At 32.7% G+C, this 11,534-nt stretch overlaps 2 protein-coding genes across 3 annotated transcripts in view; one reads left to right on the top strand and one right to left on the bottom strand.

Moving 5' to 3' along the window:
- The window catches only part of LOC140448116 (E3 ubiquitin-protein ligase TRIM37-like), a 39,167-nt gene extending 28,893 nt beyond the window's left edge, over positions 1–10,274 (top strand). Inside the window, exons 7-10 of one of the 2 annotated variants that reach the window (XM_072541191.1) lie at positions 2,870–3,054; positions 7,483–7,715; positions 9,348–9,561; positions 10,017–10,274. In XM_072541191.1, the coding sequence (XP_072397292.1) occupies positions 2,870–3,054; positions 7,483–7,715; positions 9,348–9,561; positions 10,017–10,183 (799 nt within the window). In that variant the 3' untranslated portion in view covers positions 10,184–10,274. The remainder of the gene's footprint in view (positions 1–2,869; positions 3,055–7,482; positions 7,716–9,347; positions 9,562–10,016) is intronic. The other variant, XM_072541192.1, reaches the window with a different exon arrangement.
- Positions 1–10,905, bottom strand: part of Tcs4 (Threonyl-carbamoyl synthesis 4) — a 51,215-nt gene extending 40,310 nt beyond the window's left edge. Inside the window, exons 1-2 of the mRNA XM_072541193.1 lie at positions 10,665–10,905; positions 10,365–10,498 (exon numbers count right to left, since the gene is read on the bottom strand). Coding sequence (XP_072397294.1) covers positions 10,365–10,498; positions 10,665–10,849 — 319 coding nt within the window. The 5' untranslated portion in view covers positions 10,850–10,905. The remainder of the gene's footprint in view (positions 1–10,364; positions 10,499–10,664) is intronic.
- Positions 10,906–11,534: the final 629 nt, after the last annotated feature.

The raw sequence follows: 11,534 nt of genomic DNA on the forward strand, positions 1-11,534 counted from the left end.
ACTCCAATTGGAACGTTCTCTAGACTTAAAACGTTTTTTTTTAAGAAAACGAATATTCAAAGCAAAAAAAGCAAAGGATCAGAAAAAATAATTCGTAAAAACATTCTACGCATATGACTAATAAATAAAACAAAAAAACTCAAAAGTGTAAATTAATATTTTACTCAGAATCAGTGTCTGACGTGCTGCTGTCATTAACTACGTTAATCATCAGTGGTTCAACTTGAGTCTCAATGATATTGATCCCAACATTCTGCTAAATATGCTCCATACATTTTGCCATACTGTGCATCATTTCGGTAAGAATTAATTTTCTTTAAATATTCCCTCCTTCACAAAACAATCTCAACTTTTTCTAACAACATGCTCTGTCTTTCTTATTTTTGACACTTAAATTTAAGTGTCTTAAGAAGTTTATAAAATATTGTTCTTTTAAAATTAGGCAGATTACCCTCACTCTTCTTCTTTTGGTGCCTATTTGTTTTGAATATTGGCGATCATTCTGGCTATAATTATTCTATTAACTGATGCTTTAAATAGATTAGTTGTTGTTGTGGAGAACCATTTCCTCAGTTAACCACGATATTCTTCTTCTCCCAATTCCTCACTTTCCGAATACTTTGCCTTGAAGGATTATTTTCAGTGCCGTATTTAGTGCCGTTTCTCATTATGTGTCCGAGATATTCTAACTTTCTCCTTTTAATCGTATACATCACTTCTCTTTCTTTCCCCATTCTTCGTAGTACAGTCTCGTTGGTTATTTTGTCCGTCCATGATATCCTCAGGAATCTTATGTATAGCCACATCTCGAAGGCTTCAAGTTTTTCTCCATTGCTTCAGTAAGTGTCCAGCTTCTTCTTCTTCTTTTTATATCGACATGACTCTGTCTGTTTTTCAATGTGCCTCCAGTAAGTTGTCGTTCCATCGTTTTCGTGGTCTTCCTACTGATCGTCTTCCTATTGGGGAACCATCTATTGTCGTCTTTACTACTCTTTGTTGTCATTCTGCTTATATGATATGGCATATGGGTATATCGCTTATATATATATATATATATATATATATATATATATATATATATATATATATATATATATATATATATATATATTATGGCATTACGATCAGCTTTGTCTACTAAATCGATTATTGTGTTGCGAACCGACTAACTTTTGGGTCTAAAAATGTGTGAATATTTTTATATTCTCTGAGTATATTATAAATACTTCGCCTACACACACCTGACTTGTGCTACTCCTATTACCGACTCATCTATTGTACTAAAGTAGAATTTCCTTCTATTTCACACTTATAAATATTTAAGATAATTTCATTCGTTTTGAAATTGAAATGTCATTTTTTTTGTTCATTTTCTTGGAGTACTGAGAGTTACTTCGGCAACTTCGTCAGCAGTATCTTCGCTGGACATTTTGTTTTTGTTTTGGTGTACTTGTTATGCCGATATTTAAAAATAATTATATGAACATTAATCTATAAAAACACTATACTTACTTAACATAATAGAATACAAATATGTAACTAATACTAATAGTTCTTTAAAAACTAAGAACCAATTTAGAAATTAAAGTAAAAATTAATACAACGATTAACAAGCAATGTTCACTAACTGAACTTGTAAAAAACTGAAAGGCAATCTTGTTAAAACAAGTAGCAAGTATAAGAACAATAGAAAATGACTAACCATCATAGGTTTCTGTTTTACTTTGCTATTATTGAATAGCTGTATAATTTATTATTTTTGTCAAACCATACGTTTCTTTTTCCATTTTACGGTAAAGAAGCTTATTTTTAAAATAACTGATTAAATATCGTCTATTCTTATTGAATTGAATTTTCTTGAAAATAATACTAACAAAGCATCTTTCATCTTCCTTATTGATAGTAAACAAATCTAATAATTCATAGTGTTTTAATAATTTAATAGGAAAGCAAAACCGTACGCCTATGGTTTCTTACGTGTCTTAGCGTGGTTCTGTTTATTCCCAGTGCATCTTTATTCTGAATAGACTATAGACAAATAATCGATTCTGACTAAAGACAACGTCAGGGAACAAATTAAAAAAGTCAGAGTGCCCATCGACAAAAAAGTTTATGATAGTACAAACTTTGAGTATCGTTTCATTACGCCGAGTCTGACACCGTTTCGTTTCCCTTTGTGACTTTTTTTGGTTCTGGGGCGTTTAACCTCCAATTTTCCCGAAACATGTCGATTTTACGACATACCGAACATTTTTAGATACTGCTATGTTTTTTAATTTAGCTTAAATATTATAAGAAAAACACAAAAATAAAATTTTCTGATGATAAATATAGGTCATTCCACGCGTCTGACGACTCGAACATATCGGAAAAACTGGTGTGACGAAATTCATAGATAACCAGCTAATTTTTTCAATATACTTTCATTAACAGCAGCAAAAACAACTTTTCATGTTAGCTGACGCAACTTGTTTTCTGATTTTCCCGTCTGACGGTGAAGTGAAAAAGGTCGATTTTATGACTATCAAAAAATTTATTGTTACACTATTTTAAAATACCTCTATTCAACACCAACAATATTACAATATTTAATACAATGATATCTATAAACTTCAAAATACTACTGTTACTGTTATTCCAACTGTCAACAACATCTGACGTTCCAGACTTCACAAGACATACTCTTGTTTTTTCATTCTTGTTTGTATTATAATAATTATAATCATATAATTTGCAGAAATTTTTATTTTAACCCTTCAGCGGACGACCGAAATAAAATTACACAAACACGGGTGTGGCGTCTGAGGACCAAAATTACCAGATTATTATTTGCCGTTAACAAAATCTCTACAACTTTCGTATTTTACAGGTTTCAAGTAAGAGCCCCTACTTATTATCAGAAATGTCGGGATCAACAATGGTACATAAATCAACTAAAAGCAACTCAACTTCAGTATGCCATACAAATAAATGATACAAAAGAAAACGAAGCCAAAGAACACATAAATGAAGCTACCGGTGATACAGCTGCAGTACATAACAAAAATCCAATAGGTAGGCATAGCCAATGGCAAGAATTTAGTTGTACAAATCGTAAATTTATCAGTAACGTCGAATAGTAATTCCTAGTTAATGTTCTACCCTTAATCAGAAAATCAATCATGATTATTGCTTGCCAATCTCAAAAAACTGATCAGTATCATAATCATAATTTCCTTTGTGAATCTTGGCTGGCTCTTAGAGAAGTCGCCACTTCCGTCGATTCTTAGCAACTTTCCTCCATCTTCTGACCCTTAGAATCTTAAGGTCTTATATTAATATTTATAAGTATTTATAAGGTCGTATATTTTTAAAGTTTTCTGTTCATACTCCTTCTTCTTAAGTCGATGAATTACTTCTCATTATCAAACCACTGACTCCTTTTTTCTATCCTGCTTTTACACAATATTTCAACTGATTTCTGTAATAAAATACCTCGTATTTTTATCCATCGCTGATTAATAACTCCTTCTTCTTCTAAGTTTTCTGCTCTTATTTTGTCTTCTATTTGCTCTCCATATACATTTGCTATGTCTGGATCTTTTAGTTTGTTAATAGTTATTTTTTCTTTCCTTTTTCCGTTTTCCTTTTTTTGATTGTATAAAAACGGATGCAAAAATTTTTTCGGTAGATTTTTTTAAAAGGTCTTGGAGAACCAAAATGTCTTCATTCTCTCGATTGCTGCTTAGTGTCGTAGAAACGTGTCCAAGTATCCTATATAGAAAAAACAATGTTTAAGATAAATGAAAAATCTGGCGACAATGTAAATACTACCATAAGTTCATCATCATCATAAGTAGCTCGACAATTCGTCGTGGATCTTGGCTTGCTCACAAAGAAGTCGCCACTCCTCTCGATTCCTGGCAACTTCCCTCCATCTTCTGATCCTTAGAATCTGTAGGTCTTCTTCCACATCATCAATCCATCTCCTTCGTGGTCATCCTCTACTTCTTGTGCCCTCTGGTTTTGAAAATGTTAATCTCTTCCTGTATTCATGATCTGACATCCTAGCAATGTGTCCAGCCCATCTAAGTCTCTGTACTTTAACGAATTTCACATGTTGTAACTTCGACGCCATAGCCCATTTTTATTCACGGTCCCAAAAATCTTTCTAAGAATTTTTCTCTCAAAAATACCCAAGAAGTCTTTCATCATTTTGAGATAAGGTCCACGTTTCAGTCCCATATATCAAAACCGGTCTTATTAAGGTCTTGTATATATTGAGCTTTACTGCACGTTTTATATTTTTATTTTTTAAATGTCTCTGGAGACCGTGAACAGTTCTGTTTGCTATTGCTATGCGTCTTTTTATTTCGTCGCTTGTCGTGTTTGTTGCGTTTACTAGCGATCCAAGATATGTGAATTCTTTGACTTGCTCAAAGGTATGGTTGTTAATTTGAATATTCTCTGTTGGATATTTCGGGGGATTTTAGAAACCAACATATATTTGGTTTTTTCCTCTTTTACCACAAGTCCTAATTCACTTGCCGCGTCCGCAAGCCTTGTAAAACACTGCACCATATACTTCTGCTCACTATAACTATATCGTCAGCGAATGAGAGAATTTGCCGTCGATCTATTAAAAATAGTTCCATTCATTCTAATATTTAATTGTCTGATTGCCTTTTCCAAGGCAATATTAAAGAGGAGACAAGCCAGCACGTCCCCCTATCCTAGACCATTATTAATGTCAAAGAACGTAGAGTTTTCTTCTTCAATTCTAACGAATGAGCTTACGTTTTGCATTGTTAGTTGAATCAACTTAACTAACTTAGGTGGGATCTCAAAGTCTATCATTGCATTATATAATGCTGTTTTTTTCACACTATCATAGTCGACGAAGAGATGTTGTGTATTTATGTTATATTCTAGTGACTTTTCTAGAATCTGCCTAAGTACTTGGATTTGATGTGTAGTTGACTTTCCAGCAGTAAATCCGCATTGATATTGACCAACAATATCCTTTGTAAAATGTTTAAGTATTTCAAACAATACATTGCCGAAGATTTTATACGCAGATGCTAACAGAGTAATGCCTCTTTAGTTCTTACACTCTAGTTCTAGTTGATCACCCTTTTTATGCAACGGATATATTATTCCCTTTAGCCACTCTTCTGATACCAATTCATTCTGTCATATAAGTACTATTAGTTTATGGATTGCTGCAAAAAGTCGATCACCACCTTTTTTTTATACATTTCCGAACAGATTTCATCGATTCCTGGTGCTTTATTGTTTTTGAGTTTTAGGATGACATTTGACACTTCTTCTCTTGTTGGATCTTGACTGTGTAGTTGACGTTGCAGATTTTGTTGATTTTCTATGTTGTAACCTTCTTCAATATCGTTTATATTTAGATGTTCGCTGAAATGTTGTGCCCATCGGTTAAGAACTGAGTTTTTATCATGTAGAATTTCACCATTAGTGTCTTTACAAATTTTTAATCGTGGTTAAATTCTCGACGGCTATTATTTAAGGATTTGTAGTATTTCCTCGTTTTATTTTTATCGAATAAAATTTGTATCTCATTGAGAGTGTTCTGTTCGTATTCCCTCTTCTTACGTCGATAGATACGTTTTTCCTTTCTTCTCCGTGTACAACCTGCGTCTATGGTTTTTTGATATGCTGCGTTCTTTCTATTTGTGGCCATTTCGCACTCATGCTCAAACCAATGATTTCTTTTTTCTGACTTGGTTTTGCCCAATATTTCAACCGATTTCTGTAATACAATATCTCGTATATTTGCCCATAGTTGGTTAATGTCTTTTTCTTCTAAATTTTTTGTCATTATTTGATCTTCTATTTGCTGTCTGTATACGTTTGCAATGTCGGGATCTTTTAGTTTATTATTGTCGATTTTTTTCTCTCCTTCTCCCGATTTCCTTTTCAAATTGGATATTCTCTATTTAAATCGTGCTTTAACTAAATAGTGATCACTATCTATGTTTGCTTCTCTAAAAGACCTAGCATCTAATAAGTTAGAGCAGTGTCTTGCATTGATAATTATATGATTTATTTGGTTAATCGTTTCATTATTAGAAAATTTCCTAGTTCCCCTATGTATATCTTTATGGAGAAATCGTGTTCCAGCTATTACCATGTTCTTAGACATCGCAAAGTTTATGATTCTGAGACCGTTATCATTAGAGTCTACGTGTAGGCTCTCTTTTCCGATGGTGGAGGAAAATATATTCTCTCTTCCGACTTTGGCATTAAAGTCTCCTGCTGTTATTTTGATGTCATTTTTTGGGCTTTCATCATACTCTCGGTCTAGTGCCTAATAGAACATGTATTTTTCATCATCCTCGTTTTCTTTTGTTGGAGCATGGATGCTAATAATGCTAATATTAGCGAACTTCCCTTTAAGTCTTATTCGACATATCCTATGATCAATAGCTTTTAAATCGATTACACTATGTTTGACCTTGCTCTTATTTTTTTCCAGGATGCCTGAGCTAATCCACGTCATTTCCTGTAAAGCAATGATATCTGCTTTGGCTTTATTCATTTCTTGTATGAGCAGAGCCGTCGCCTCAGGCTGATAAAGGCTTCTTACGTTCCACGTGCAAATTTTTAAATCATTATCCTTATTTCGTTTGCGAGTTCGTCGTAGGTTAGACAGTCCGGTTTCCTTCTTTGTAGCTCTCATAACAAAAGGTTTTTTACAGGGTTGGGTAGTTAACCCAATGCCAAACCCCCTTTTCGGAGGAAAACTCGCACAAACCGGAATATATATACCGTTTCCGTAATAATTGATGCGTTCCATACTTTAAACTGGTTATGTCTGCCCAACTAGGCAGAGATAACAAGACATGTGAGCTTCCACGTCGCATGGAATTAACTTAGGCAGTGTTTGATAAATTAAAATATGTATTTAAATCACACCTGTCTATAGGTATACCTCAAAAGGAAATCTTTGACCAGTGTGGTATATGTTACCTGTACTCACTTATGGAGTGAAAACATTAACACTCACAAAAAAGGTAGTGAATAAGATTCGCCTGACTCAGAGGGCTATGCAGCGCCCGATGGTGGGTGTTTCTCTGAGAGACCAAATTCCAAACGAAGAAATACGTCGTAGAACAACAACAGCAGACAGGACAAGTCTCTAGATTATCAGACAACCGATGCACAAAACGTATTGTCGAGTGGAGGCCAAGACAAGAAGCATTACAGAGCAGAAGGAGCCCATCAACCAGATGAACTGATGACCTGAAGCGTTTTAGCAGTAACAACTAGAGGCAAGCCGCACAAGGCAGAAACAAAAAAAAAGAGCTGAGGAAGACCTATGTCCAGCAGTGGACGCGTATAGCTTGTTAATGAGAATACTTAAAACTCACTCTGTATTTTGTCTAAAAACCTTTGTTAATCACATCATTTATTTCGTAAAAAAGTAATTAGATACAATTTTAATAGAATAACGGTAAAGGTTTGTTTTTTTAGGAAGTACAGATGAAACTGAAGCTAATTGTTCATCATCAATATCTAAAACTGATGCACCAAAACAATCCACATCGATAGAAAACCCACAATTGGAGTCCGCGGGTATCAAAATATCGACTTTTCCAAGAGATAGTAAAAAAGTAATATCTGTTCCGTGTTCCTGTAATAAGAAAAATATGTCCAGTGAAAATTCAATATGTAGTTCTACATCCGATTCATCTATAAGAACACAGGTAAATTTTGCTATTTAGTTACCAATAATGAAAGAAGAAGTTAGCAATAACAATATACCGACACTAACGAGTTGATAGCAGGTCAGAGACACATTATCTATAATAAATTGACTACATGAGAACAGAAAAATCAGGGTAAGAAAGTAACGTGTCCATTTTTATTACAAAATGTCAAGTAGTTTAGGAGATAATGCAAACAATTTTTATTTTGTAACTTCAAAGGGCTGTAACTTTTTTTGTGTACACTTTTGTACTAAGGTAAGTTGGATTCAATCAATTTATTTTTGTCCCCGGAATGCGTGATTTAATTTATGACATACCTTTCTGAAACACCCTGTATATTCACAATATTGACATTGTCTTGCTCACGGCATTGGGAAGGGAAAAGTCCTAGGGAGTGGGCTGGAAAAAGTATGGAAAAATTTGGATACCAATCAAAACTTTCAAAACTCCAGCAAACCTCGAACTTCTGAAATTAATTTTCTGCAGATGCAAGTGAAGTATGACTCAATTGTTCTGGTGAAACCTGCAGTGACATTATCGAAATATTAAAATTAATCGAAGAATTCGAAAATGTTACCCACAATGGTGCTAATTATATCTTCCGTTCTTTCGCAAACATTCACCTTCGATACTGAATTAGATCCTGAACCGCAGCCTGGACCGTCAAAGAAAATGAAAAAGTAAAAGCTGGAAAACAACTTTTTATATATAATGATGCTCCTTATCTCGCCTGGAAATTGTCAGTGAATTAGGCCTAATGGGGATACCACTTAAAAATGGCGCCTCTAGACTCTATCTCATAAGTGGTCGGGAAAAAGGTCGATAATAAACTAATAATACCATAGGAATGTTAACAAAGTAATAAATTATATGAATGAAAACATAAGTAATAGAAAGCTTAGCTAAATTGTTCGTTTTTATCGTGTTCTTATGAGTATCCAAGAACCCGGTCAACTTCAAGAGTTCTGTAAAACCCACAGAAATTAATGAAATTGAACACATTTGTAGTGAAAATTATTCATTGAAAACCTTCTATCATATTGCTTTGATGTCTTTTTACTTTAAAATGACCAGAAAAAAGTTACAACATCCAAAACAAAATTTGTTCAAAATTTTTTAGTTATTTTTATTTATACAATATTAAGTAACCGATATGGGCCTACTAATATTCAAAATTTTGAAAGATTGACAATTATGTATGGAAAACTGGCGCATAGTTAAAACTCGATTAAATTTTTATGAACATGTAGGAATAACATCATAATACCAAAGGGCTTGAAGTTATGTCCATCATATTCAAACGGAAGCTTAAAAAAATTACACAGAGCCGGTCTGTCGATGATTAGAGAACAGTACAATTTCATAGATAAATAAATGTAATATTCTTTTAGAACAAAACAGTATACCTACATACTTGAAAAAACCTAACTATAAATAATGATATATTAGCAATAGTTGTCAATCTATGACAGGATATTTTAGTGATGATTTTTTTTCTTTATGATTTACAATTGGATCACTAGCGAGAGAATTTTACTGTCATGATTAAGTTGTAAAAAATATTGACAATATCATTTTTATTATTATATGTTTACATTATATTATACAAAAGTTTATTATATGTTTAAGGTGAGTGGTCAAAAGTCACAAGGAAACTCATCATTTCGAAGTAATGATGAATGTCAGCAACTGATAGGTGTAGGATCCTCCATAAGTTCTCCGAACTTACTTAATTCTGCTGTGTCCCTTATGCTTTCTAGTAGCAGTAGCGAAAGTGATATGAGTGACACAGAGCACCTTATTGAAGATTTCAATAACAGAGAAAACAATGTAGAATTTATTGGTATGAGATATATTAATACTATTTTAAAGCCACTACCTGTCCATGTGTTTTCAACAAATAGTATCCAAATCAGGACAGATAGATATCAAGGCACATACTAGTGTCTATAAGTATTTTTCTATCCACTTGCTAAATGTTTTAATTTATCTTTGTTGAAAGCAAATAACACAAGGAGCAAAAAAATTGACTCCAACAATGACTCAAATTTATTGCATTATAGTAAGTAACTATATTAGACATCAAAGTTGAATAAAAATTTTAAAGTAAACATTTTTGTAAAATAGGTAAAAAGAAATAAAATAAGACTTACTCACAATCAATTTAATTTTTTTTTATTTAAATCTTATTTTATTTCTTTTTACCTATTTGAAATGGACTCACACAGGCAACACATTCATGATTTTTGTAAAAATATGGCATTTATTAATTATCAAACTAAAAAAATTATTTTACAGCTGGGGACGAAGAACATGAAAACAATATTATAAGAATGTCTGGAGGTGATTACAGTAATCTTCCTTGTGATTCTTATGAATGCCAAAACCCAGAGTCTGGAAATTCTGTAGCAGAAAAGGATAATGCAATAATCCCAACATTAGAAACATCACAGCAGCAACCATAAACTTCAGATTGTTTATAAGCATTGTTAGATGCAGTGTTTGTACAGTACAAAAATATTTTATTATAAAAATAAATTGAAAATTAAAAAAAGTAATATATCCTTTCCCCTTACTTTCATAAAGAAACAACATGTAAACCTAACAAAATATTAAAGAAACACAATTTATAATAAAAGCACTTACCCGGTTTTACTGTAGTGGCTATGGCATCTATATCTTCAAATGAAATATTTGCATTTTGTATAGCCTCAGTCACTACTTTTTCTATGTTTTTTCTGTGCAGATCCTGAGCTATTGGAGGTATAATCCCACCATTACTAAAAGAAAATAAATCAATTTATTTGCGAATTTTTACAATGACATAGATGAACATCTACACAATGTAGACGTAGACAATTGGTACAAAGTAAGAATTATATTAGAAAACTAATAGAAGAGGTAACAACAGATAATTGAGTGGTAATAAGAATATAATAAGCTTACTTTAGATGTATTAAATGCTGAGAATTTAAAGATTCACCTAAAATATTTCCATCGGTATCCACAATGGCACAGCCAGTATCATCGCAAGACGTTTCAATTCCAAGAATGACACCTCTTTTTGAACTGTAAGATCTAAAATTTTTGAATGAATTTAAGATTTTTGTGGTATGTCGGTTTAATAACATTTTGTTTCATAAACACTAAATTACAGGTTATGTTACACCAAATTTGGGCTGAATGCGCTACCATGAGACAGTATTTGAACTACTATTTATTTCAAGCATATATTATTACGTTTAGGTTAGGCAACCAGTAATATGATTGAAAAAAATTTATACTCCAGCCATTAGAGACGAAAAACAAACCCCAAAAATGTTTCAACAAAGTTTACCACTTGTACCCTAAAACGCCTCTCGTCGAAGGGGGGGGGGTTGGAGTTGGGGAAACGAAAATAATCGTTCGGTTCGCCGTAGAAAAAAAAAAGTGTAGAATGAATCGTTTTCTCGCTAATAAATAAAAAACGCTTGAAGCGATCAGCGATTTTGGATGTCAGTTAGTCCTATAATAGATAATGATTATTTCACATAGTTACATGGTATATTAAATTGGTAAAGCTATAGTACGATAAAAAAATATGATTCGAAAAAGTTGCAAATACATATAGATGATAACTTTCAACAGTTAAACTATTGTAAAATGTAACAATTATAGTAGTAATTTGCCATTAGCATTTTGGCTGCCAACAATTAAGAGTTCTATGTTATCATCCATATCCTAATCCTAACGATTATTTTATCTTTTAAATTTCCTTCGTGGGAAAAGTAGTCACGAGTCTATGTTTTAAATAAAATATTGACGTGACGACCGCTT

Source organism: Diabrotica undecimpunctata, chromosome 8 (genome assembly GCF_040954645.1).
Source record: "Diabrotica undecimpunctata isolate CICGRU chromosome 8, icDiaUnde3, whole genome shotgun sequence".
Taxonomy (NCBI): Eukaryota; Metazoa; Arthropoda; class Insecta; order Coleoptera; family Chrysomelidae; genus Diabrotica; species Diabrotica undecimpunctata.